Here is a 27,276-nt window from a genome sequence, read left to right as displayed (position 1 = left end):
AAAACTCTAAAAAGAAACCCAACTCGGTTTGAAAACTCACAAGCCTAAAATTTTCAAGCTCCACTCGAACTGGAAACCATGAATTGAAACTCGAAATAAAAAAAATCTTAAACTTAATTTGGTTATAATTCAAACTCGAACCAAAACCTTCAGTACATGAAAATCTTATACTGTATTTTTTAAAAAAATCAACACATAAATGTTTAAAAATAAAATTTTAATATATTATTTTTTTTAGAGTTGCTTGCGAGATTTTTGAGTTAAGTATCAAGTACCTAAACTTTGATTCTTTCAAAACTTAACGTTAAATTTTGAACATGATACTAAAATGAAACAAAAACTGGAAGTTTTTAGCGGTAGAGTACTAAAATGAAACAAAAACTAAACTTTAGGTATAATTTTGAAAATAATTAAAAAATTAGGTACTAAACGAATCAAAATTGATAATTAAAGTACTAACCGTGTAATTTACCCTTTTATTAATCCATTTCAAGAACAATTTTTTTTAAATTTATAGAGAACGCACGAATCAAACGGCTTCGATAGTAAAGGAATAATTATTCCTTGGGGTCCCTGGTTCGAGCACCAGGAATACCATGAATGTGAGCGTTCAATATCAAATAGTTGAGAATTATCTTCGAACATATTACCTTGCATGTTATTATCTTCGAAAGATATTTCTATAATGTTTATTCCGTTATTATTTAAGATATTTAAAGTTTTAGTATGTTATTATTTTAATAGTGGTTTTCAATCGGTTGGCTCGGTTAACCGATCAAATCAAATTTCTAAAATTTTATTAACTGATTTTTTCTTCTTCTTTTAGCCATTAATCAAACTAATTTTTTTTTAAAAATAATTAACCGAACCAAACAAAGTTCGGTTAACTGAGTTAATAGAAATTTATAAATAATATATAATATATATTTTATATTTTTAGCTAATTCGATTAATTCAATAAGTTAATTAGGTTAAATCGATAATCGAAGTTTGAAAAAATCGTTAATCGTTAACTGACAGAACTTAAAATTAACTGACATTATAAAAAAAAAATTAATTCAGTCGGTTAAATCGATTTTAACTATAGTTTAATTAGATTACTCATTATCACTCAAAAATAAAATTTTAGTATGTTATCATTTTATAGTCATTCCACATGTTAAGATGAAATGAAATGGCAATACCTTGCCAGCCGTGATGCTCCAAGCAAGAACCTCCATTCACAATAACTTTCGGGATATCCGTAGGCTGAGGTCCGGGCTAAACAATGCTGCTAACAAGGCGGCACCAGTCTTGGCGGGGTTCTGCTGAAGGAATTACCAAGGTAAGATGTACTCGTACTAGGTTGAAATCCAACTCCGCAAACTTCAACACTGTATCAATACAGAATGGGTACATCGGGAGTTAAGGTAGTTTCTATGTTCGTTGATAACCTCCCACCGAAACCACATTGGAAGGGACTTTGGCAGGTGTTTGAAAGACAAGACAAAGTCTTGAGTGTATTCATTGCAAACAAAAGAAGTAGAAGAGGGACGAGATTCATTTTCGTAAGAACGGATTGTGGGATGGAAGCCGAAAGAATGGTCGAGAGATTGAATGGGTGAAGAAGATAAATAACTACATAATATCGGTGTCATTTGCGAAGCATGTCTCAAGAGCCTCGACAGGGAAGAAACCAGTGCCAGAGGTTGCAAGGATAGAGGTAGCTGAGAATAAGAGTGGGGAAAACTCAAGCAGGCGGGCTTTGAAAACAAAAGGATTCTTGGCCACTTTGAACAGGAAGATGTTTGGTCATTGAGGTGGCGCCTGGTAGGAACCATGAGGTCAGTTTGCAGTGCTTCTAGCATAGAAGATAGGCTACATAAGTGGGGTCTAGGGGAAATAAAGGTTCAGAGAATTGCAGATAAGACATTTATATCAACTATAGACGATGAAGACCTTTATCTGTTCTTAGAGGATCTTCAATGGTCGTATTTGAAGGAAATATTCTCGGAAAATTGGGTTGAACGAGTGGATGAACTTTATAATGTTGGGGTAAAGAACTTAGAGAAGGGTGTATTATCACAGGAGATGGAGATGAGTCGAAGTGCATCAACGGCAAGTTTACCAGATTGAAGATTCCTGAAACTCTAAATACTTCAAAATCGGCCAGGGGAGAAGATTCGATTCTCTTCGAGCTTTCCAGGACAAATCCATTTCCGCAGAGAAGAAGAAGAAGAGAGACAGAACTATTAAAATATAAAAGAAAAAAGAACTTGACAAAGGCGTTGGGTGAAGAGCTTTGCAGAAGCGTTACTTCACTCAGGAAGCTCGTTTTTATTGTTCTTTGTCATGCCTCGGGGCCTTTGTTTCAAGAAGATCGAATGCCATGGCTGTCATCCTTGCTAAAGCCAGATTTTGCAGATTGGATTTTTTTTCAAGGTTTGGCGATGACGTAGCAGCTGTTGTTAGGTCTCAAGCTTGTAAGTGCAGCTGCAGCGTGGCCTGTTTGGTTGGTAGGAATCTTTATAGTGGCAAGGTTAACGCTATTTGTTTGCAAGATTGTGATAGTGACAAAGTTCAGGTATTCGAATTTGATTTAGACGATGGTATAGTCTCATCGATGATAACAAACAAATGATGATTTGATAAAAATGGTCTCATATGACGAAACTAACAATTAAGTAATGCATTCAATAGGTTCAAATTATAGGAATACTATAAGAACATAATTTTACTATTTATATAAGTAAACCTTGGACATTTCCATTAAATTTTCAGTACCAAATGCTTGAAAAACATATGAAACACACGTCACACGATAATATGCTACAGAGTTGAAACGATGAACCACCGCTGATCCGCCGAAAGGCCGACATCACTCGGTGATCGTCAGGTAAACATCGAAATGCAGGATTGTATCCACACCATCGGTTATGTGTTGATCCTCCTGGTGAAGAAGTGTCTCGACCGTGGCGTACCCTTTCGCGTGCTCGTACTTCCCGGTTCCACCGACCACCGCAATCTGCGATTCCGGCGACACCGTCCGATGTACCGAAGAAACTAATGGTGTCCTCGATTTCGCTGTGACCATGTTCACCTCCATGCAAAATGACTGTCAGGGCAATGGTTTGGCTGTTACTATCCAATGAGCTAGCCAAATAGAACCCTTGTGCCCTGCCTAGCACAGATGACCCTAACTCGTGTGCTTCGGTTAATTCATCGTCGATCACGGTTATGGTACCGAACATGAGCCTCTGGAGAGTGCCGGGTGGGAGCTGTCCGGCGGTGACGAAAGGTTGGCTGCCGGAGTTGAGAACGTTGTCGTTGTTGCCGGTGTTTTGTAGGACAGCGTTGGTTTGCACCGGTTAGGCCTGTTAGGAAAGGCACGTTGTTGGGGTTAATAAGGTTGTTGAAGCTGTTGATGTTGTTAACGTTCACGCCGGTTAGAAGTGGGGCGGCGCCTTGTACCGGGAAAAGGTCGTTGTTGGTTTTGGAGAATGGTATGCCGTTGATCTCCGAGTTCGCGATCACACCGGTCACCACCCTGGCCGATGGATGTGATCCACCTAGGATGTCATGCATGAAAAAGGACAGTGTAGGTTCATGTGTCCCGGGGTTTCCGGTTGTGGCACTTGTCGCAGCCGCGGTCGCCGCACCGGGGCCGGCTATCGGTTCTGCAGGAGTAGCTACTGGTGCCTCATTGTCATCGGGGGCGGCCACTGCAGCAGGAACTTCGGGGAGCGGTGGACAACGTCGTCATCCGGACCGCTTGGGGTGGCGGCAGGGACCGCTTGACCAGCCGGCTGAGCTATGTCGTCGACAACTTGCGGTTGTTCTTTGACCTCATCAAGGACTCTTTTTGAATTAGCACAAGTGAAGGTGACAGCCAGTAATAGTAGATAGAAAAAGACCTTGAAAGATTTGCAGGTGAGCACTGGAGATTTAGCCATTTTTAAGATTGTTTTAGCAAAGAAGAAGACCAGTTGATGGATGGAATGAGAGATCTTTACTTGCCTCTCTCTCTATATATATGAAAGTGGATTTGATGATATGAAGTAGTTCAAACCCTTTTTTCTTGAGAGGTGTTTTGGTTATAAAACCTAACCCTAATGATAGGATTAAGGATAATATGAGTCATGTCGGATTGAGTTTTTGACTCATCTAAATCTTAGTCGAATATAATATTTTTCCGCTTGTCACTCGATTTGATTTAAACTTAAAAAATCTTATTCGACTCAAATTTTTAGATAAAACCCTTATTTGGTCTGACCTAATATATATATATAATAAAATAATAGAGAGAGTGGATTTGATGAGACCTATGGGCACCTTATTGTTAACTACTCCCAAACTAAACCAAAACAAAAAGCAAATTCCAACCTCCCCACGTACTTGTATAAATGAAGCAAATATTTGGTCACTTTAAATTACAAAAGGTACCCATTAATCCATCATTCAATGGCCAATCTTCCATACTTGTTAACCTTAATCTTCATCATCACCATAGTCAAGAACTCGTCCTCGGCTCGAAATCTCGAAAACCCATCGTCGAATCATCATCACCGTCACCATAAACGCCACAAGATCTCGTTTTCCATGCCGGATTTGCTCAACATTTCTCGACCTCCATCTCCGCAACTCACAAGCCAACTCCCATTCTCAAAGCCGGTAGGCCTTTTCCCACCTAATAAAGGCATCCCGATCCCCGGACCAGACCCGAAAATTCCGTCGACTCGAACGCTCGATGTTCCGAACCTCGGGTTGTATTTCCCTGCCAGGGCTACTCTTCAGGAGCTGGAATTTGGCGCGGTGGTGACCATTGACGAGACGTTATTCGAGGGTGCTTCGGTTGATGGTTCACCACTAGGAAAAGCACAAGGGGTGTACGTTGCAAGTTCCGAAGGTGATGCTGGTTCTATGATGGCGATGGCTACGGTTTTCGCGGACGGCGGGTTTAAAGACGGGTTACGGTTTTTCGGGTTACACCGGAGAGATGCGGCGGAGTCTCACATCGCTGTCATTGGTGGCACCGGGAAATATGCCGGTGCAAATGGTTATGCAACAGTTAAAGTTGTGAAACAAGGTGTTAACAAGCTTCTTCTGTTCAATGTTTATCTCAGTTAATAGCTACGAAGTAACAAAAAAAATATATCATTGTTAGCTTCATGAACTGTTTATTATAATAAAATCGAAGAATTCGAAATTTAATATATTTTATACATACAATATCATTTAAGATAAGGTAAAGTTCGAATATCAACACTTGTGATTATCATTCTGAAACTGGTATATATATATATATATATATATATATATATATATATGTATGATCACTACTAACCTCTTCATATCGAACAGTTTCGTTTTCAAGATCCTGAAGAACATAAAAAACCCAGACATAATGTAATCAAAAACAAGAAAACGTGTAATATATATAATAAAAAACCCAGATAAGATAAGGGAACGAACCATGGATTTCTCTTGTTTGATATAGAAAGTAAGAGTAATGGAAAGTGATTTGACCAGAAGATATACACAGGAACGAAACCTCATAGTTTTAATGGACATGTCACTTTATGATAATATTGAATATTTAAAAACCCTAATTTATCTTAAATTATAAAAAAGCCTCAAACCCTAAATCCTTAAACTGATGATGTCGTCCTTGCCGGCCATAGTCACCGACGTATTCCTTGCCATCTTCCTAGTTATACGTCTCCCTACTTGGTGTCGATTGGTTGTTGGGATTGCGTGAGGTCACGAATTACAACTTCGAGTTAGTCGGGTACACACATCAATTGATCGCAATTTCATAGGATTATCGATTGTTGGGTGGAAGTGAGGTCTGGCGGAGGGTTGTCGACAACAAAGGATGGCAGTGGCATGGGTTTAGGGTTGAAATGAGAGTTTTTAAAGTTTTGGGGCTTTTTAAAAGTGTTTCAAAATTTTTGTTCTTTAAAAAATAATTTCAATTTTTAAGTTTTAATTTTTAAATAATTTTTTTAAAATTACCAGAGCATGACATGTGTTACTTAATGGAGAAATTTAACGGCAGAGCACCCAAAGTGGTAACGTTTGTAGCATTAGGCACTTGGATGATTCAAAAAAATTTAGGCATCTATTTGAGAAAAATGGTATAGTTTGGATACTTATTTTATAATTAAGCCAATAATATATGAATAAATCCAACTTAAAATATATTTTGAATTGATTAAATATTCTATATTTTAATTATATTATTATTTTTTAAATGAATTATTATTATTATTTTAAATATAAATTTCATCTACACTATTTAAAATGACTTAAAACAAATTGATTCATAAAATTTAAAAATATATTTGGAATTCGATTTGATTTAACTTGATTTGGTAGAATTTATCCAATCATGGAAAGGTGTACAAGAAAGGAATGAAGCAAAGAGTCACCATAACAACTTAAACAAAGGGTTTTTTTATGGGTAAAGTACATATTGAGTACCTAAACTATTACTTTTGTTCTATTTTAGTACCTAAACTTTACTTTTTTCAAAATCATGCCTAATATTTACTTTTTGTTTCATTTTAGTACCCATCATTAAAAAATTTAGGTACTAAAAAATGAAACAAAAGTTAACAGCGGGGTACTAAAATGAAATAAAATATAAATGTTAGATGTGATTTTGAAAAAAATGACAATTTAGGTACTAAAACGGAGCAAAAGAGAGAGTTTAAGTACTAAACATGTAATTTATCCTTTTGTATTATCATATGTTTGAAAAAAATTAGGTTAAATTATGGTTGAAGCTAATTATATATATGAATGGAATTGGGATGAAACTGGAATATTCAAAAGTTTGGGATCAATTTAGAAAGAGGTCATAACTTAGGGATGAAATTGAAATATTTAAAAGTATGAAGACTAATTTAAAATAAGGATCACAGTTTAAGGATGAAATTGAAATATTAAAAAAATTAAGGACTAACTTAAAATAAGGGATTGAGGGTTATTAGACAATTGGACTGTGTCAAAAGAGATAAAAAATTCAACTAAAAAATAAGTATCCAAAATTAATTCATTTTGAATTTATTATAAGAAAATTTTAAGTAAATAAAATTTTAAAACTAATAATATTTTTTTATAAATTTAGATTTATATATTTGTACTCGATTTAAGATTTAAATTTATTTTTTTAGGTTGAGTTTAAAAAATGGTGAAAAGTAAAAAACTGTACAACTGAATCGAACCAAACTGAACTGAATAAAAAATCGTAATTTTCATATCATCCAATTTCAATTTTAATTTTTAAAAACCCACAAAATACAATTCAATTCATATTTTAGCGTTGAGTGCGTAGGTGTTTTTCCAAGTTATTGTGATTTAAATTTTATCTCGTGTGAACCAACAACCAGTTGGTTTAGTAGGATGAGGTTTATGTGGATTTTTTTGAGTTTACGTGTAAGAATGTTCAAACGATTAATTCTGTTAATGGATTTTAATTCAGTTAAAATCGGATCATGAACACCTTATACGTGTCTTATTTATATTATTTCAAATTAAGTTTATCTTAAGGGTAAACTATGCAGATAGTCTCCTATGTTTAAGGTTTGATTGACTTTGGTCACCAATTTAAAAATTAAGGGGAAATGATCAATAACGTTATCGATCCGTTCGATTTTAATTCCTAGATTATTAATTTTCGTTAACCCCTTTTGTTTAAGTCCCTAAAACGGCTGAGGAACTAAAATTGAACGGATTGATACAGACTAAAATCGGACGTATTGATAACATTAGGGATTATTCTCGCTTAATTTTTAAATTAGGGACCAAAGTCGGTCAAACCGAAAACATAGGGGACTATTTGTATAGTTTACCCATATCTTAATTATTAATTCGATTATATTTTATAATGATTGATTCATTGTGTAGATATGAATGTATTGTGTTTGTGTATGTAACTTATTCTCAACTGTTATATTAGAGATAATTGCATGCCCGAACTCACAATTTCTTAGATGCTGCATGTCAATCGAATTGTTTTTTTTGAAGTGCTTCAATTATTAAAAGTTACAAAAAGTGCCTTAATTATAAGACGTTATTTTTTAAGTCATTTGACTATTAAAAGTTATAAAATGGTCACCCGACTATTTATTATATTTCAAACTTATAATTCGAGCTGGATGTTAACATGATGACTGAGATATTAAAGTCGTTTGAGATTCTGGATTCATATTATATTATATCTCAGTCAACAGGTTAACGTCCAACGTAAACTGCCATCAATTTTTTTTTACGAAAAAAAGATGAATTTAAAACACAATGAATAGTTGGGTGACCATTTTGTAACTTTTAGTATTTGTTGAGAATAATCAGTCATTATAAAATAGTATTTGTTGATAATTTTTTTAGTCATTAACAACGCAGACACCCTACAAATAAAATTGCTTAAATCCAAGAACAATATTTTTTTAACCACTGAAATCACATATTGATTACATCTATTTAATTTTAAATTAGAACATTATTAATTTATATTAGATTTTATCATACTTCTAAAATAGATCAAAGAAAGATATTTAATATAAAAATTACATTTTATAAAATATATTCAATAACTAATGAAAAGTAGAATGATAAAAAGAGTAAACTATCTATCGGGTCACCCATCTATTACTTACTTTATGTTTTGATTATTTAATTATTTTTTTAAATTATACCTAACGTTATAATTTGATCATTCATTATTAAAAATAATGATGACGATGACACGTTGTCATAAAGATAACGTCACATCAATATTAAAAAATAATTAAAAGATGCCATGTTAACTCACAATTAAATTTTAGGTAAACTACATATTTAGTCAGACTACAATCACTTCGATTTTGACTTAGCATATAACTATAATTTGTTTTTAACATTCCTAACGTTACGTTTTGGTCACCCACCGTTAAAAATAAACATAATTCCTGACGTGATAATTTTCTTTAATTTTTTCTCAACGATAACGTGGCATTATTTACGGTGACATATCAACACCACACTTAATTTTTTAACAGTGAATAACCAAAACGGAAGCAAAACTTAACTTTAAGCATGATTTTGAAAAAATAATAATTGAGTGACCAAAATAGAACAAAAGTGATAGTTATGTGACTAAATATGTAGTTTACCCTTAAATTTTAATGATTGTTGATCAAACCATTTAACTATTTAATTGGTATAATTACATATTTTATCCTCAATACTTGTACGTTCAATCAATTTAGTCATAATCTTAACTTTATTTTTAAAATATGTACAAGTATTAATTACAATTTGGTCCTGATTTTAACTTTAATTACATATTATATGAATTTTGTTAACTGCCACGTAAGCACTTCCCGTTAAATGTAATGACATGTAACTATATTTGAACCAATTAAATAGTTAAATGGTCATATTGACACCAACTCCATAGTTTGGTAGTCATAGTTTACCCTAAAAATAATTGACTGACCAAAACATAAACTAAATAATATGTGAGTGACCAAATAAAATAGTTTACCCTAAGAAATTTGACAATCTAATAAATTAAGCCCAAAATATCAAATTTTATTTAAACCAGGAGAAATAAATAAGCCCATTAAGGCCCAGTGAATCTCCATAAAAACCCTTTGCTTCTTCGAAATTTAGGGTTCCAGATTTATCTGAGAGAAGCCGCCGCTGTAGTCTCAGAAGAACAGAAGAAGCAAGCAATGGGTAACTAAACATACACCTTTAAATTGTTCAATGAATTTTCTTCAAATATTTAGTTAGTTTTTTGGAATCTGAACATGGGTTTTCTCTCTCTCGTGTTTTTGCTTGTAAATTATAAATAAAAAACAGCGAGGATTAAGGTTCATGAATTGAGGCAGAAATCAAAAACTGATCTTTTGTCTCAGTTGAAAGATCTCAAAGCTGAACTCGCTCTTCTTCGCGTCGCTAAAGTTACCGGTGGTGCACCTAACAAGCTTTCCAAGATGTAACTCCATTTCTCTCCCATTTCGTTTTTTTATTATGTTTTAGGTGTGGATCTTATGTTTATGTTTTTTGATGTTTAATTTGTGTATATAAAGTGGAATTTCAGTTCTTGAGATTATTTGGAGGCATGGGTATTTATTTGTTTTTACGAGGGTTTTCTTTTGTTGCATTGATTGTTTTTATGAATTCTTAGTGTACAAGCTAGGTTGTTTTTTTATGAGATTCACTCACGGTTTGCTAGTAGAATATTCTTGGCCTCGATGATTCGATTTCCGATGTTTTGGTTCTTGATTCATTGGCTTTGGAATGTTGTTCTAAGTCTGGTGTCGGTATCGATGCAGTAAGGTGGTGAGGCTGTCCATTGCTCAAGTATGACTGTAATCTCCCAGAAGCAGAAGGCCGCGTTGAGGGAGGCATATAAGAAGAAGAAGTTCTTGCCTCTTGATCTTCGTCCCAAGAAAACCCGAGCCATCCGCCGAAGGCTCACTAAGCACCAGGTAGCAGTGGAGTGCCATCCTTCTGATTTTGTTTTAATTTGTATCTTTTACTTGTTATCAGCATTGGATTATCGAAACCACTTGCATCATTGAAACTTCAAGTATTGTTTTTGAAAATCGGTTGTTTTGCATGGCAGGCATCATTGAAGACTGAAAGGGAAAAGAAGAAGGAAATGTACTTCCCAATGAGGAAGTATGCCATTAAGGTGTAGGGGTAGGCGCTCTCACATCCTATTTACATCCAATTAGTTCTCTACTTTCCAGTGGTGTGCTCGTAAACTCGATCCGTCATTTTGTTTGATTTTAATGTTTGTGAACTCTTTTCCTTGTCAAGATTCTGATCTTTTGATGTAGTAATCCATTGAAGACTTCTTTCACTAATGTTCATGTTTGTGCTCAGTTGGAACCATGTCCTCCTGATCTTTTTACACCGGGATATGCCCGGTCGAGTCGTTCTTTGTCGATCGCCTATGTTTCCAACCGAAAAGAAGCATTGGAAACAAATTGAGTTAAATGGCAACAATTTCCCTCTTTAAACTTGAATCATAATGCAAAACATCTGTTAAAAGTGGACTTGTAAGTATATCTGATTAACACAAAACATACCCATAATTGGAGAACGATTTAGTTAATACAAACAAAAAGAATTATGTAATACAATCAAATCAAAAGTGAATGTTATTTTTGAACTGGAGTTGGACCGTATACCTTAAACCCGTAACTTTTAATCTTAAAACCTTAAAACTTTAAACCTTAAACCCTCATTGGGCCTTTTACCATAAACCCTTGACCTCGTAATCTTTAAAAACCTAGAGGGTGTGTTTGGTTGGGGAAATTTGAGATTCTCATAGGAATGAAATACACATTTTCCCGTTTAGTTGGCCGGGAATGTCATTCCCGGTAATCTTACATTACCAATAGTGGATTTTTTGGGGTATATTACCGGGAATGTCATTACCTCTATTTTCTTATGTATTGTTTGATTACCGACGTTTTGGACTAAAGTGGTCTTAATTTTTTTTTCAAAAATATCATTATTCTGTCATTGAATAAAAAATTCTACGAATGTTAAATTATAAATTTATCCTTAAACTATTTTAGATTTACAAAAAAAAATCTATAATTAAAATTTTATATGAAGTTCAGGGGTTAAAATAACATTTTACTCTTTCATTAAACCTTTTTATATTTTCAATTTTGTAAAAGAATTATATAAATTTTATGAATTTAAATTTTTTAAAGAAAATATATAAATATTTTTCAACTTGTTAAAAAACAAATATATAATAAGGACAATTTGGTCAAATATACATTCCAATAATCTTTTATTCCTTTAACCAAACACGGTAATCTTACATTCCTGCTAAACCAACCAAACACAAAATACAACATTCTCAGTAATCCTATTACCTGGTAATCTTTTATTTTCACTGGTAATCTTACATTCCGTGAATTAAACGCACCCAGAAAGTTAAAACTCTAAATTCTAAAACCCTGAATAATCATTTTCGTAGAGTGTATACATTGTTGATTAATTTTTTTTGAATACATACTGGTAATTATTTCGTACTATTAAAAGAAAAATTATGGTACATATGAATTTTCTTAAGGCCATCTCCAGCCCTCATCTCTACTGTACAGCATCACTATCTCTACTCTAAAGATGAAACAATAATTCATCTCAAGCACTATCTCTACATTACCACCAACTCAACTTTATTCACAATATTTAACTATTATAATATTGATTTTGCAAATATAAAATAAAATATACATTTCTAATAAATATCAAGATAAAAAGCATAAATAAAACATTCATAAATAATATTTTGAAAATACAAATAAATAAGAAAATTATAATTCATAATAATAACAAAAAAAATAACAAAAAAAAAATGTAACACAACTACAGTTTCACGCCAGATGTAGCATGCATCTGTAGCCACTCCAAAGTGGAGATTGTATGTGGTGATGGGCTGGAGTCTCCAAAGTGGAGATTGAAGTCCACTCTAGCGCAGCGCTGGAGTTGTTCTAAATCTAATATAGGCTGTCTCTGAGTTTAGGTCTGTAAATAAGTTGAGTTGAGTCCGAGTATTATTGAGTTTGACTCGAAAAAATTAAAATTGAGCTCGACTTGAAATTCTGTGATTTTAAAATTTCTGATTTTGACCTAAAATTAAAAATTAAAAATTCACTTTAATTTGAAAAAACTCAAATTATTTTAGGTACTTGTGTCCGAATCCAAGTACCGTAATTATAATTTATCTAAAAACATTAATGTCGGTGCTTCCTTTAGTAATATTGTAATTATCATCTTTGTCTGAGTTTCATTCACGAGCTCAAATAAAAAAATGGAAGTCCAAAAATAAATAATAAATTTATATTTTTTATTTAAAATTAATTTAATAAATTAAGCGTATTTTCTATCAAATATCAATAGATTAAACAGATATTTTTCAAACAATAGGCAATGCATTGAAGAAAAAAATTAAATCCATCAACTATTAAAAATTATAAAATGATCTTTCTATTATGGAATATTGCTTTATTGAGTCTCTCGACTATTAAAAGTTACAAAACCATTCATTATGTTCTTAAGTCGTTTTTTTCTGTTAAATATTTACGGTTGTATAAGTTAAATGTTAACATGATGATTGTGATATGATAAAATCTGATCCTAGAATCTCAAACGACTATCATATCTCAGTCATTATGCTAACAACCAATTTAGACAACCATCAAATTTTTAATAGAAAATGACAACTTTAGAACATAATAAATAGTATAACTTTTAGTTGAGAGACTTAATAAAACAACATTTTATACGTAAATATGTGTTTATAAAAAAATAATATAGGTGGATTGATGAAAGATTTATATATATAAACTTATTATTAATTTTATGTTTTATTTTTAGTATATATTTTTTGGTTTTTTTAATTTTATTTTAAGGGTATATAAGAAAAAAATATATTATTATAATAATATTAATTACAATTTAAAATAATAATAATAAAAAATCAATTTCAGTTGAGTTAGAATGTTAATCCATGATACCAATTTTCCTTATGTCAGAACCATTAATGATAACTAACCTATACTGAAAACCACACGCTACTATGTTTTAAAAAAACATGCTACTAAAAATTTCAGAATTCAATGGTTTAGTTGATGGTTTTATGATATTTGCTAAAATTATTTAATTATTTAAATTAGTATTATTTTATATAAGATTAACATTTAACAATTAATTTAATCGTTTTAATAATTTATGTTCCTTAAGTATTAAATACGCTGTAAACATCGTTTGGGGACCTTGGGGAAACTTCAGGAACGAATTGGAGGATTTTAGACGAGTGAAATAGAGTTTTCTGGGTATCAGTATTGTAAGAACAGTACAGATACTGTCAGTCGTTTAAGGGCAAAGTTTAAAGAATTTGTGAGGAGAGTACCGATACCCCATTAAGGAGTATCGATACTGCTCAAGTGGTATCGATACTCGGGGGCTTGATTAGAAACATCGACGCCAATTTCGGTATCGATACTCATAGGAGTATTGATAACGAGGGTAGAGTATCGATTTTCCCTATAGGAGTATCGATACCGAGGTATTTTCCAAAAACATCGAAAGCAATTTTGGTACTGATACTCAATGGAGTATCGATACCCAAGTGGGAGAGTATCGATACTGAGATAATTTCTAAAACATTGAATACATTTTTGGTACCGATATTTGGGGAAGTATCAATTCCACATGAGGGGAGTACCGATACCCAAAGAGGAGTATCGATACCATCGTGGCTGTTTAGGCCATAAGCCCAACAAAGGCTAAAGAGGCGAAACCAAGGGGTAGTACGGGAACCTTCAAATAAACTCACAAGTGGAACACCTTAATTAATTGTGTGATAACATAAAATCTTAATGAGGTAAGATTCCATAAGACTTATGCCTTTGTATGATGCTTGGGAAACAACGAGGACACCCGAGTTACTTGTATGACGATTGTGTGGTAGATTGAGGATTATTCAGATATATCCAATCTAGTGCTTGGGCACCTAAAATGCTAGTTGAATGTTGTGCCGGTACTAAGTGACCCAAACACATCCTGAGTACTCTAGAGGAGTAGACTAGTCGGGTAAGATGTCGATGCTATGTGACTCGGACCTAACCCGAAGTATAGGGAGACGCTGATGCTCTGGGACCCATCTCTTACCTAAGATTTTTAGTAAGTAAAGAGGGGTGTGAGTTCCATGATGCTTACTCTTGTTGTTGTGATAATGTATGCAAATGTTCATAACCATACTTGTAGCATGCTCATGTGTTGAATGCATGTAGTATAGTAGGGTTATTTGTGTGGTACTGAGCTTGTGAGATCATCGTATGGAATGTGTTTCCGTGCGTAGGTTCTTAGGCGCCATCAGAGGAGCTCATCGCTAGGTTTTAAGATTAGGTTGTTTTAACGTTCGAACAAAATATAAACACTCAAAATATATTACGTTTACAAAATATAAGTAATTAAAATATGGGGAGCTCCCAACAATAGTCTCCATAATACATAAGTACAAAATAGAGTTACGACTCAATTAAATAACTAGGTGCTATGACCGTATATGCCCACCAAATACTCGAGACGTACTCTGATAGAAGATCGAATCTGGAAATCTTGAAACCTTGCGACGAGCTCCTCTGATGGAACCTAAGAACCTGAGCACGAAAACACATTGCATACGCTGAGCTCACAAGCTCAGTGCCACACAAATAATCCTACTATACTACATGTATTCAACACATGAGCATGCTATAAGTATGGTTTAGGGTTCATGTACTCCACTCCTATGGTATCGATACTTTAGGAAACATAGGAATAAATTGGAGGATTTTAGACGATTGGAGTACCGATACTTGTATGCAAATGTTCATAACCATACTTGTAGCATGCTCATGTGTTGAATGCATGAAGTATAATAGGGTTATTTGTGTACTAAGCTTGTGAGCTCAATGTATGGAATGTGTTTCCGTGCGCAGGTTCTTAGGTGGCATCAGAGGAGCTCGTCACCAGGTTTCAAGATTATATTGTTTTAATGTTCGAACAAAATATAAACACTCGAAATATATTACGTTTACAAAATATAAGTAATTAAAATATGGGGAGCTCCCAACAATAGTCTCCATAATACATAAGTACAAAATAGAGTTACGACTGAATTAAATAACTAGGGGCTATGACAGTACATGCCCACCAAATACTCGAGACGTACTCTGATGGAAGATTGAATCTGTAAATCTTGAAACCTGGCGACAAGATCCTTTAATGGCACCTAAGAACATGTGCACGAAAACACATTTCATACGCTGAGCTCACAAGCTCAGTGCCACACAAATAACCATACTATACTACATTCATTCAACATATGGGCATGCTACAAGTACAATTTTTAAAACAACCTAATGTTTTCAAAGAAAAATGGTTAGCCACTTAGTGGTTCCTTGTGACATTCTAATTATCCGGACCTCGGATCAAATCAAATTAGAGTGTTACACATTTAGATAAGTTGGTTAGTGCTTGAATTATAATTTTTAAATAGATACAAGCACAATTATAATTATAATATACACATCCAAGAACCACAAGTATAAAGATAATCAAAATCAATATAATAAATACAATAAGATAAGAACTAATTTAAATGCTTCTTCTCCTTATGTGAAAACCATTAATGATGACCAACCTATACCTAATCCCCATGTTATCGGTAAGAACGAACGCTATATTTTATATTAAACATGTGAATTTTAAAAAAGTTAAATTAAAATTTTAAGATATAAAATTATAAAACTTCAAAATATAAAATTATATCATTAATAAAAATTCCTTTTATTTTATAAAATTTTAAAATTTTCAAAAGAACAATCGTTCCTCAAATTTGATAATTAGGGACTGTTTGTTTACTTCAGAATGATTAAGCGCTGAATGATTCAGAGACTCTGAATGATTTGACTCTGAATGTAACATGTTGTTTGATAACTGGCTTTGAATGATTCAGAATGTACTTCTGTGCTGACTGATTCAACACAACACTGAATCATTTAGAAGTGCGAAACAAACGCGCTGAATGCTGAACGGTTCAGCATTCAGCGCTGAATGGTTCCATTAAGAGACAAACAACAACCCCTTAGTCTTAGAAATTTCAAAATCTCCATATACGAGGAATATTTCTTTATAATTAATATTTTTTTCATGCTTAAAGCTGATATAATTATTGAATTGTAATTTTTTGACAAAGAATTGTAATTTTTTAAATGAATATAAATATAATTACAATCATAATTTATACATCCAAAACTTACAAGTATAAAGATAATCCGAATCAACAAAACAACTGTAATTAAATGAAAATTAAATTAGATATTTTTTCTTATGTTGAAGCCATTAATGATAGCCAACCTATGCTTTAAACCACAAGCTACAATAAATTTGAGAATTCAATGGGTTTAATTAATGATTCAGTGGCGGCCGTCTTTCGGGTTGGGCCCGGAATTATGTTTCGACTTAAATAAAACGTTAGAGTCTCCACCGATCATTTAAATAAAGGTTGATCGGATACCTTAATTTACCATCTTATATGATTTGTGTTTTACCAGAAATATGTCAGATTCGGGAGTCGGTTACAGTCAAGAAAAGATTAACACCATTGAAATGCCCTTTCGGTACCATTTTAATTTATCAGTTGTCTTAATTGCGAAAATTTAAATTTAAAGACTCGATTCGAATTACTTACCTTTGATTGATTGTAATTACCTCTAAAAAGTTGAAAACATTAGATCATAAAATAAAAGAAATATCAAATAAAAATTAAATCTAAAAAAATAAATCAAAGAAGGAAATATTAAATTTTAAAAAATGTTATATAAAAACTTTAAAAGAAAAAATAAAATAAGTGAAGAAAATATTAAATTTCAGAAAAAAAATAATAAAATATAAAAAATGTTAAAAGAGAAAATAAAAATAAAACAAAATAAAAAAAGAAGTGGTAAAATAAAGATAAAACAAAATAAAATAAAAAAAAAGTGTTAAATTTTAAAAAAAAATACAAGGAAAGAAAAAAATAGAAGGTAAAATAGAAGGTATAATAAAATAAAATAAAATAAAAGATAAAATAATAAATAATAGTAGTAAAGATAAAAAATGGTTTTTAAAAGTTGTTTTTAAAATAAAAGATAAAAATTAACTAAAAGAAAATAAATAAATAAATAATCTAAAGAGATTGAGATAAAGAGAAACTTATAGTGAAAGCAACCTCAGACTTCAATTTTGTCTCAAATTCCTCTGATCATCGAAGCTGATTTTTACTTCAAGATTCACGTCGGTTACTACAAGAACAATTCCTTGCTGTTGACTCGGATTATGTTGTTTCAACAATAACTGATTTCGATCTTTTTTTCCTCTTAGCTAACAATTTGGCTAAGTGTATTCTTGGGGAGTCGAATGTGCTTCAATAAGCCAATCCTTCTTACAATTCTCACGTTTGGAGTCTTCGCTTTAGCCTTCGATTTAAAAGAAAATTAGCTAAGCACGTCCATAGTCATACTTAGTATTTGTTAAAGACGAAAATTAAAAGAAAATAAAGGAGTATGCAAAAATAGAGAGAAAGCTATAGAGAAAAAGAAAATTTTATTCTCAGATGTGTGTGTCTCTTCTAGGCTTACCCTGAGATAAGGTATTTATAGTTTTTAAATTCCTAAAAACAAGCTAAAGATAATTCCTAAAATAATATCGTTTATCTGAATTAAAACACTTAAAATTATTTAAATTAAAATACCTAAAAAAAAGATAAAATAAAATAATATTTAAAATAATATCATAAATCCTAATTGAAATACTAACATCTATTTAAACTAAAATACAAAGATAAAATATAATATTAATATATATATATATTAAATAAGTCCCGGACGAAAATGGGTGTCTACATATTCTTTGATATTTGCTAAAAATATTTAATTTATTAATTTAGTTAGATTATATATAAAATTAACATTTATCAATTAATTTGATCAATATTAGAATTTTTCCTTAACAAGCAAATTTGATGGTTGGTTCTATAAATTTTAAAATCTATAATTTGTAAGGGTATACTGATAGTTTAGTACTTAAACTATTAGTTTTAATCCGTTTTAGTACTTAAACTTTTAAAATTTTCAAAATCGTACCTGAATTTTAGTTTTTATTTCCTTATAGTATCCCGTTCAAAATTTAACGTTAATTTTTTGAAACAAATTTGAAAGTTTAGGTACTAAATTAGACTAAAATCGATAGTTTAGGTACTAAACGCGTTAAATTTAAAATGAAACAAAAATTAAACTTTAGTTATGATTTTAAAAAAAATGAAAATTTAGGTACTAAAACAAACCAAAACTGATAGTTTAGATACTAAATGAGTAGCTTATCCATTTTTTTCAAAGGGAATACAAGTACAGTTACAATCATAATCTACATATTCAAGAACTACAAGTTAAATTAAATGCTTGGCTTTCCTTATGTAAAAACCATTAATGGTAGCCAAGGTATACTAATTTATTGACGACACCCTAATATTTTTAGGGTTAATATTTAATACTATGGTTTAACTTTTCACATATCATCAATTTATTGTTGAATTACTAGTTATTTGATCTTAATATTTACTGATAATAACTCCATGCAACTGAACTGAATGCTTGTGATACTCAATCAAACAACCGTCAGTAGACATGATTAAGATATGATTTTATTATATCCTAGTCAGCAAGTTAATGTCCAACTCAGACAACCGTCAAATTTTTAATGGAAAATGATGAATTTGGAACATATGAATAATTGAATGACTATTTTGTTACTTTTAATAGTCGGGATTTAACAAAATAATATCTTGTAATCGAGAGATCATTTCATAATTGAGGGACTTAATAAGACAGCACCATATAGTCGGGGACCATTTGAATACTTTACCCTTAAAATTTACTATAAACCTACTAAATTACTAGTGATGAATAAAAAAAAACTATTGAGCATGTTGGATGATACTCCATGTGCTACTTTCTTAATGCAACTGCAATCTCCCCTACCCTACTGAAACCTACTTTGCGCGACGGAATAGGGCTCCGGAATAGCAATGGCCCAAAAAAATTAGATTTATTATAATAAAAATCTCTTTTTTTTGGGTATAACTCCACTTTACGAGAAATGAGCTCATCTTCATGATCTTCCTATCCCACACCGTTAGAATTTGAGTTAGTAATATCACCAATCTCCCTATATATACTGCATTCAAGCTTTGCAATTTGCACAGTGCCTCTTTTTAAGAATTTGCACATAGCCTCAACGTCCTAACCCCGACCCTGACCTACTAAATGCCCAACACCCATTTTCATGACAAGTTGTTAGAACATGTTTCAAACCTGTCGAAATCCCATCTTCCACACTTGAAAAAAAAGATCCAAAATTTTACTATAAATAGAGCCAACAAGTTTCATATGAACCAAACCAGTACTTTAAATTTCTTTCTCTTTTCTTTTTCAATGGAGTTTTTCTCAACATGTCTGATATTTCTTTGTTGCATGATAATGTTCTTACTTTTGAAATTATTTTCGAAAACGAGAACCCAAAGCTGTTACATTGTAGCTTACGAGTGTTATAAAGCTCCAGACGACATGAAGCTCGACACCGAAACGTGTGGTGAACTCATTTTGAGGAACAAAAATCTGGGTATGGAACAGTACAGGTTTCTGCTCCAAGCAATGGTGAACGCGGGCATCGGGGAGGAAACTTACGGCCCAAGAAATGTCATCGCGGGCTCCGAAGAATCCCCGAACCTTGAGGAATCGATTTTGGAGATCAACGATATCGTCTTCGGTACCCTCGACAACCTCTTCGCTAAAACCGGTGTTTCCCCATCAGAAATTGATGTCCTCATCGTCACTATCTCGATGATTACTTCGGTGCCGTCGATACCGGCTCGAGTGATTAATAGGTACAAGATGAGGGACGATGTTAAGGTTTTTAATCTTACCGGGATGGGTTGTAGCGCAAGTGTTGTTGCAATTGATCTTGTTAATAATCTGTTTCGGACATATAAGAACTCGAACTCCATCGTTGTGAGCTCGGAATCGCTGAGTCCGAATTGGTATCGAGGCAAAGAGAGGTCCATGATGCTTCCCAACATCCTTTTCCGTGTAGGAGGTTGTTCATTGCTGTTGACGAACAAAAGCTCACTTAAACACCGAGCCATTTTGAGGCTTAACCACTCAGTTCGAACCCACGCCGGCTCGAACGACGAAGCATACGGCAGCTGCACCAGGATCGAAGACGAACACGGCAACTGCGGTTTCTTCCTAACCAAAAATCTCCCGAAAGCGGCCGCTAAAGCTGTGGCGATGAACCTTGGAGTCTTGGTACCCAAAATGTTACCATTGAGGGAACTCGTCCGGTACTCATTGGTGACCTATTGGAGAAACAAGAGCAAAACATCAACCTCGGAACCCAATCTGAACCTCAAGTCCGGCATAGAACATTTCTGCATTCATCCGGGAGGAAGGGCGGTGATCGACGGCATGGGAAGAAGCTGTTGGAAATAAAACACTCACACAAACAACTTTTATTGAAACTCAAAGAAATATTACAAGAGTACTCTCACTCAAAAACAAGAACTACAACTCACTCTTATAAGACTTTGCTTCTTCACTCACTTAGAAGCTCTTAATTTTTCTTGATGCTTAAAACTAAAATGAGAAGGGGTATTTATACTACTCAAGAACAATCCTACACCACACAAATAAACTAATTTAAACCATTACAAATTCAACAAATATCTAACTCTCACCTAACTAAATTGATGTAAGCAATGACATCATTAATTAAATGATGTAAGCAATGACATCTTTAATTAAATGATGTAAGTAATGACATCAATTTAGTTTGGGTTTGGGTTTAGGCTCCCATAATGGATCAAGTTTATGATCCAACACCCTCCCTTAAACTTGATCTCGTGACCCCTAGTAGGTTCCTTAATCTTAAGAAGTCTTCGCTGGTCAGTGGCTTGGTAAAAATATCAGCAACTTGATCTTGTGACTTCACATATTCAACTTCCACATCTTTTCTTGCAACACACTCCCTTATATAGTGGTAGCGAATATCAATGTGCTTGCTTCGATCATGGAATACTGGATTCTTCGCTAAGGCAATGGCTGACTTGTTGTCGACACAAACCTTGGTAGGCTCTTCTTGTATCAAACCAATCTCCTTCAATAGATTTCTAAGCCAAATTGCATGACAAACACATGAGGTAGCAGCAACATATTCCGCTTCACAAGTGGACAATGTGACAATCGGTTGTTTCTTTGACATCCATGTGAATGCAATATCTCCCATGAAAAATACGAATCCAGTAGTGCTCCTTCGATTATCTATGTCTCCACCCCAATCACTATCGCTATATCCAACAAGCTTGTAATCATTAGAAACTGAATAGAACAAGCCAAAGTCAATTGTACCTTTCAGATAGCGAAGAATTCTCTTTGCAGCTTTAAAATGGATGGTTGTTGGGGATTCCATGTAGCGACTAACCAATCCAACTGCGTGAAGAATATCGGGTCTCGTGCAAGTTAGATAGCGTAGACTTCCTACCAAACTTTTGAAGAATGTTGGATCTACACTTTCGCCTTCTTCATGTTTGGTCATCTTGATCCCGTATTCTGCCGGTGCTTATTGGCTTACAGTTCTCCATCTTGAACTTCTTCAGTATCTCCTTTGCATAGCTTTCCTGTGAAATGAAAATTCCATCATTTTGTTGCTTAACTTCAATGCCAAGGTAGTACGCCATGAGCCCCATGTCTGTCATCTCGAATTCTTTCATCATCACATCCTTGAATTCATTAAACATGCTTGGGTTGCTTCCAGTGAAGATCAAATCGTCCACGTAGAGGCACACGATCAAAATATCTTCATCTTTGATCTTGATATATAGAGCATGCTCGTAGGGACATTTGTTGAAACCATTCTCTTGGAAGTACTTGTCGATTCGGCTATTCCATGCCCTTGGTGCTTGTTTTAGCCCGTAAAGAGCCTTCTTCAACTTCAACACCTTGTCTTCATGCCCTTTGACTTCATAGCCTGATGGTTGCTGAATGTAAAGTTCCTCTTCAAGAACTCCATTTAGGAAGGCGGACTTTACATCCATCTGTTGTATCTTCCACTTGTTTTGAGCTGCCAAAGAAATGATTAGTCTGATAGTCTCCAATCGAGCAACAGGAGCAAATACCTCATCATAGTCAATTCCAGCCTTTTGACTATAGCCTTTAGCAACTAGCCTCGCCTTGTGCCTTTCAATCTCTCCTTTGGCATTTTGCTTTGTTTTGTACACCCATTTGACACCTATCGCCTTATGTCCCTTGGGAAGTGAGGTAAGTTTCCATGTGTCATTCTTCTCGATGGCCTTGATTTCTTCGTCCATCGCATCTCTCCATTTCTTTTCTTGTACCGCTTCTTGAAAGCTCACTGGTTCACAATCGGCAAACAGACAAAATAATGTAAGATTATCTTGTCGTTCAGTTACCTCATAGAGATCTCTAAGGCTTCTTGTGCGTTGCACAACTCTTTCACTTTGACTCCCACTTGATGATGATGAAGGTGATGAGTCTCCTTGAGTGGTTGATGTTGGTGAAGTGGGTGGAGTTGCAAGCTCTTGTTGAGATTCATCTAGTTGCTCCCTTATTGTCTGCTCATCTTCTTCAAACTGAGGAAAGAAATTGAAGTCTGTATGAGAGTTAAAATCCCATTCTCCTTCTTCGTTGAAGATCACATCTCGACTAATCACAAACTTCTTATTGTCTGGATTGTACAACTTGTAGCCCTTCGAATTAGCATCATAGCCGATGAAGATAAAACTCTCGCTTTTATCATCAAGCTTCGTTCTTCTCTCGTCTGGTACGTGAACATGGGCTATACTTCCAAAGGTTCTCAAGTGGGAAATGCCAGGCTTTCTTCCACTCCATGCCTCTTGCGGTGTCTTTCCCCATACACTTCTTGTTGGAGATCGATTTGACAAGTAGACTGCACACGATACTGCTTCCGCCCAAAATTCTTTGGGTAGTTTCTTGCTTTTGAGCATGCTTCGTGCCATGTCGAGGATTGTTCTATTCTTTCTTTCTGCCACACCATTTTGCTGGGGGGATCTAGGAACTGTCATTGGTCGACGAATTCCATTTGCTTCACAGAACTCTTGAAACTCCTGGAAGTAAATTCTCCACCTCGATCGGATCTCATGGCTTTGATCTTTCTACCGCTTTCTCTCTCCACTGCTGCTTTGAACTTCTTGAAGACTTCAAAAACTTCTGACTTCTGTTTCAAGAAATATACCCAGGTTTTTCTTGAAAAATCATCAATGAAGAGAAGAAAATAGTTATTGTTACCGAGAGAGCTTGGCTTGATCGGTCCACACACATCGGTATGGATGAGCTCAAGTGGCTTCTTAGCTCTTGTCTCTGACTCCTTTGGAAAGCTTTTCCTGAATTGTTTCCCGACTAGACACCCTTCACAGAGTTGGTCAGGATGGTTGATGTGAGGTAGTCCTTTCACCATCTCCTTCTTAGATAATAGCTCTAGACCTCCAAAATTGAGATGCCCAAATCGAAGATGCCAAAGCCATGATGCATCTTTGTAGCAAGCTTTCAGGCACTTGCAACATCATTTTGTATGTTGATCAAGAACATTCTATTCTTTGACATCGGCACTTTAGCAATGAAGTTATTCTTATCATCTTTTATAGAAAGATTATAATTATTCATATGAATATCATAACCTTTCTCTACTAGTTGCCCTAAACTTAAAATGTTACTTTTCATATTGGGCACATAGTAGACATTTGAAATAAATTGATGTCTCCCATCTTTCAAACGGATAAGAATGTTACCTCTCCCTTTCACTGCTATTGTGGAATCATCTCCAAACGAAACATTTCCACTTACTGACTCGTCTAGCTCCACAAACATGTCTTTCCTTCCACACATGTGATTGCTTGCACCACTGTCAAGATACCAGGAATTTGCTTGGCCACCATCAGTTTCCTTTCGTGCTAGAAGAAGAGTTTCTTTGCCATCTGTCTTTTCCTCCACGTAATTGGCCTTCTCCTCAAATTTGTTGTTGGGAGCTCTACATTCTGAAGCATAATGCCCAAATTTTTGACAATTATAACATCGAATTTGAGATTTGTCATACTTTGAGTTTGGATTAATTCTTCCACGGCCTCGTTTTGAGCTTTCTCCTTTCTCATAGTTGTTGTTGGAATTGTTATTGTTGTAATTCCAGCCTCGTCCACGACCTCGACTTCCACCTCGTCCATGGCCTCTACCTCTGCCTTGGCCACGTTGGTTTCTATCATTGCGTTGGCTCTCATGCATATCCTTGAGTTGCAGCTTGAGGAGTTGCTCAGTAAACTCATGCTTCTTTTTATGCTTCTCTTCGTATGCTTGCAATGATCCTTGGAGCTGTTCGATCTTCATTTCTTCCAAGTCTTTAGTTTCTTCAATCGTCACGACGATGTGCTCAAATTTGGGATCCAACGAACGGAGTATCTTCTCTATTATCCTCACATCGTCTAACTTTTCACCATTTCTTTTTAATTGATTAGAAACAGCTACTACTCTTGAGAAATAATCTGAAATAGACTCAGATGCTTTCATGTTTAAGGATTCGAATTCACCTCTTAATGTTTGGAGACGAACCTTCTTCACTTGCTCGGATCCTTTATAAGAGGTTTGCAGCTTCTCCCACGCTTCCTTGCTAGAGCTTGCACTTGAAATCTTTTCAAAACCATCATCATCTAATGCTTGATAGATGAGGTAGAGAGCCTTCTTGTCTCTCTTCTTGAATCCTTCAAAGTTGTCTTTTGATCTGGTGTAAGAGTAGCAAAAACATCATCATCCGCAGGCTCATTATAGCCTTTCTCTATGATATCCCACACATCTTGTGATCCAAGAAGTGCCTTCATTTTGATACTCCAATTGTCGTAGTTGTTGTTGTTGAGTGTCGGAACTTGGAATGGTGCCATACCATTTGCCATATCTCTCAATATAATGAGATTTTGTAAAATCCGATTGCACGGATGAATCCGGAACGATGAAAAAAAAACTTTGGAGGGACTTGGACAACTCGGTCAAGGGCTCCAACTCGGCTGAATCGGCTCAATTCAGTGAGTCAACTCGATTTTCTGGCAGCAGTCTTCCGGCGGTGCGTGGCGGTGCGTCAGAACTCAGATTGAGAAAATTCTGGCGGCGGCGTATTCCTCTCGTCGAGACCTTCGATCTTTCCAACTCTCTCTGATGCCACTTTGTTGGAAATAAAACACTCACACAAACAACTTTTATTGAAACTCAAAGAAATATTACAAGAGTACTCTCACTCAAAAACAAGAACTACAACTCACTCTTATAAGACTTTGCTTCTTCACTCACTTAGAAGCTCTTAATTTTTCTTGATGCTTAAAACTAAAATGAGAAGGGGTATTTATACTACTCAAGAACAATCCTACACCACACAAATAAACTAATTTAAACCATTACAAATTCAACAAATATCTAACTCTCACCTAACTAAATTGATGTAAGCAATGACATCATTAATTAAATGATGTAAGCAATGACATCTTTAATTAAATGATGTAAGTAATGACATCAATTTAGTTTGGGTTTGGGTTTAGGCTCCCATAATGGATCAAGTTTATGATCCAACAGAAGCTTAGGGCTAAACGAATACGACCTCGAGCCGACTCGAATGGCGCTCCATCGATTCGGCAACACATCGGCTGCTGGATTATGGTACGTTTTGAGCTACATGGAAGCTAAGAAGAGGCTGAAGAAAGGTGACAGGATATTGATGATAAGCCTTGGAGCTGGTTTCAAGTGCAATAACTGCGTGTGGGAAGTGATGAAGAAGATGGATAATGTCAACGTGTGGGAAGATTGCATTGGTAAATACCCAGTGAAATGTACTGCCAACACGTCCTTCTTGGAAAAATACAGTTGGGTCAATGAATCCAGCAAATGAAATCTCTAAGGTGAAGAGATTATAAATTGCAGGGATAATTCCGGTGCGGCAGACTAAAAAAATGACTAAAATAAGGTGTTATCAGTTTTGTTATTGTGTTAAATAATAAAATCGATAAAAATTATCAGAAATATTATTAGGCGCTACCGGTTTTGTTATTATTGAGTGTTTTTTACTGGATTTAAAAAAAAAATACCGGAAACATTATTAGGCTTAAAAAATGACCGGATTAACATAATATTTTAGGTAATTATAGGAAAAATTTAGGTAATTTTTACCGATTTTATTATTTAAACGATAACAAAACCGATAACGCCTTATTTTAACCGTTTTTAAGCTTGCTGTAGAACTTCCCATAAATTGCGCTTCCTGGTAAGTTTATTGTATTGGTCTTTTTCTTTAGTGGTATTTGATTCATTTTGTGTATTGTATCATACCCCTAATGTTGAAAGGGTCAAAGATAAAAGGGGAACCAAAGTATATTTGTATCATTGTATTAATTTAAAATAATTATGATTACAATATAATATTTTTTTCATAATCTTTTCTAATCATCGATAATGCACATCTACCCTGCAAATAAAGTTAGGGATGACAATTAACTCGAAATCGATGATTTTCGACCAGATCTAATAAGGTCGGATTTTAAAAAAAAATTGAGTTTAGGTCGAATCGAGTCGATTTTTTAAGGGAGTGAGGTCAGATCGGGTGGAGGGCAAAAAACTCCGATCTGACCCA

The 27,276-nt window shown here is 34.2% G+C and overlaps 2 protein-coding genes and 2 pseudogenes across 3 annotated transcripts; 3 read left to right on the top strand and 1 right to left on the bottom strand.

Moving 5' to 3' along the window:
* Positions 1-2,854: 2,854 nt before the first annotated feature.
* On the bottom strand, positions 2,855-3,932 carry LOC120156107 (annotated as a pseudogene).
* A 508-nt stretch (positions 3,933-4,440) lies between these two features.
* On the top strand, positions 4,441-5,106 carry LOC120156053 (dirigent protein 16-like). The gene has a single exon (XM_039167465.1). It carries the CDS (start codon positions 4,441-4,443, stop codon positions 5,104-5,106), a length of 666 nt encoding a protein of 221 aa, XP_039023396.1.
* A 4,497-nt stretch (positions 5,107-9,603) lies between these two features.
* LOC120156075 lies at positions 9,604-10,799 on the top strand (annotated as a pseudogene).
* Positions 10,800-19,991: 9,192 nt separating this feature from the next.
* On the top strand, positions 19,992-26,551 carry LOC120156161 (3-ketoacyl-CoA synthase 19-like). Of its 2 annotated transcripts, none has more exons than XM_039167568.1 (2): positions 19,992-21,056; positions 26,224-26,551. In XM_039167568.1, the coding sequence occupies exons 1-2, from the start codon at positions 20,019-20,021 to the stop codon at positions 26,536-26,538; spliced, it is 1,353 nt and encodes a 450-aa protein (XP_039023499.1). In that variant the 5' UTR covers positions 19,992-20,018; the 3' UTR covers positions 26,539-26,551. The 2 variants fall into 2 exon arrangements, with proteins under 2 accessions (XP_039023499.1, XP_039023500.1); XM_039167569.1 differs by having other exon boundaries at positions 19,992-21,063; positions 26,231-26,551.
* Positions 26,552-27,276: the final 725 nt, after the last annotated feature.

This window comes from Hibiscus syriacus, unplaced genomic scaffold, assembly GCF_006381635.1.
Source record: "Hibiscus syriacus cultivar Baekdansim isolate YM2019G1 unplaced genomic scaffold, ASM638163v2 tig00111213_pilon, whole genome shotgun sequence".
Taxonomy (NCBI): Eukaryota; Viridiplantae; Streptophyta; class Magnoliopsida; order Malvales; family Malvaceae; genus Hibiscus; species Hibiscus syriacus.
The sequence above is the reverse complement of the archived record's forward strand: the minus strand, read 5'-3'. Positions and strand labels throughout refer to the sequence as shown.

Coding starts and splice junctions, on each gene's coding strand:
- LOC120156161 (XM_039167568.1), top strand. CDS start 20,019: ATGGAGTTTTTCTCAACATGTCTGATATTTCTTTGTTGCATGATAATG. Junction 21,057..26,223: donor CGGTGATCGACGGCATGGGA/AGAAGCTGTTGG, acceptor TTATGATCCAAC/AGAAGCTTAGGGCTAAACGA.
- LOC120156053 (XM_039167465.1), top strand. CDS start 4,441: ATGGCCAATCTTCCATACTTGTTAACCTTAATCTTCATCATCACCATA.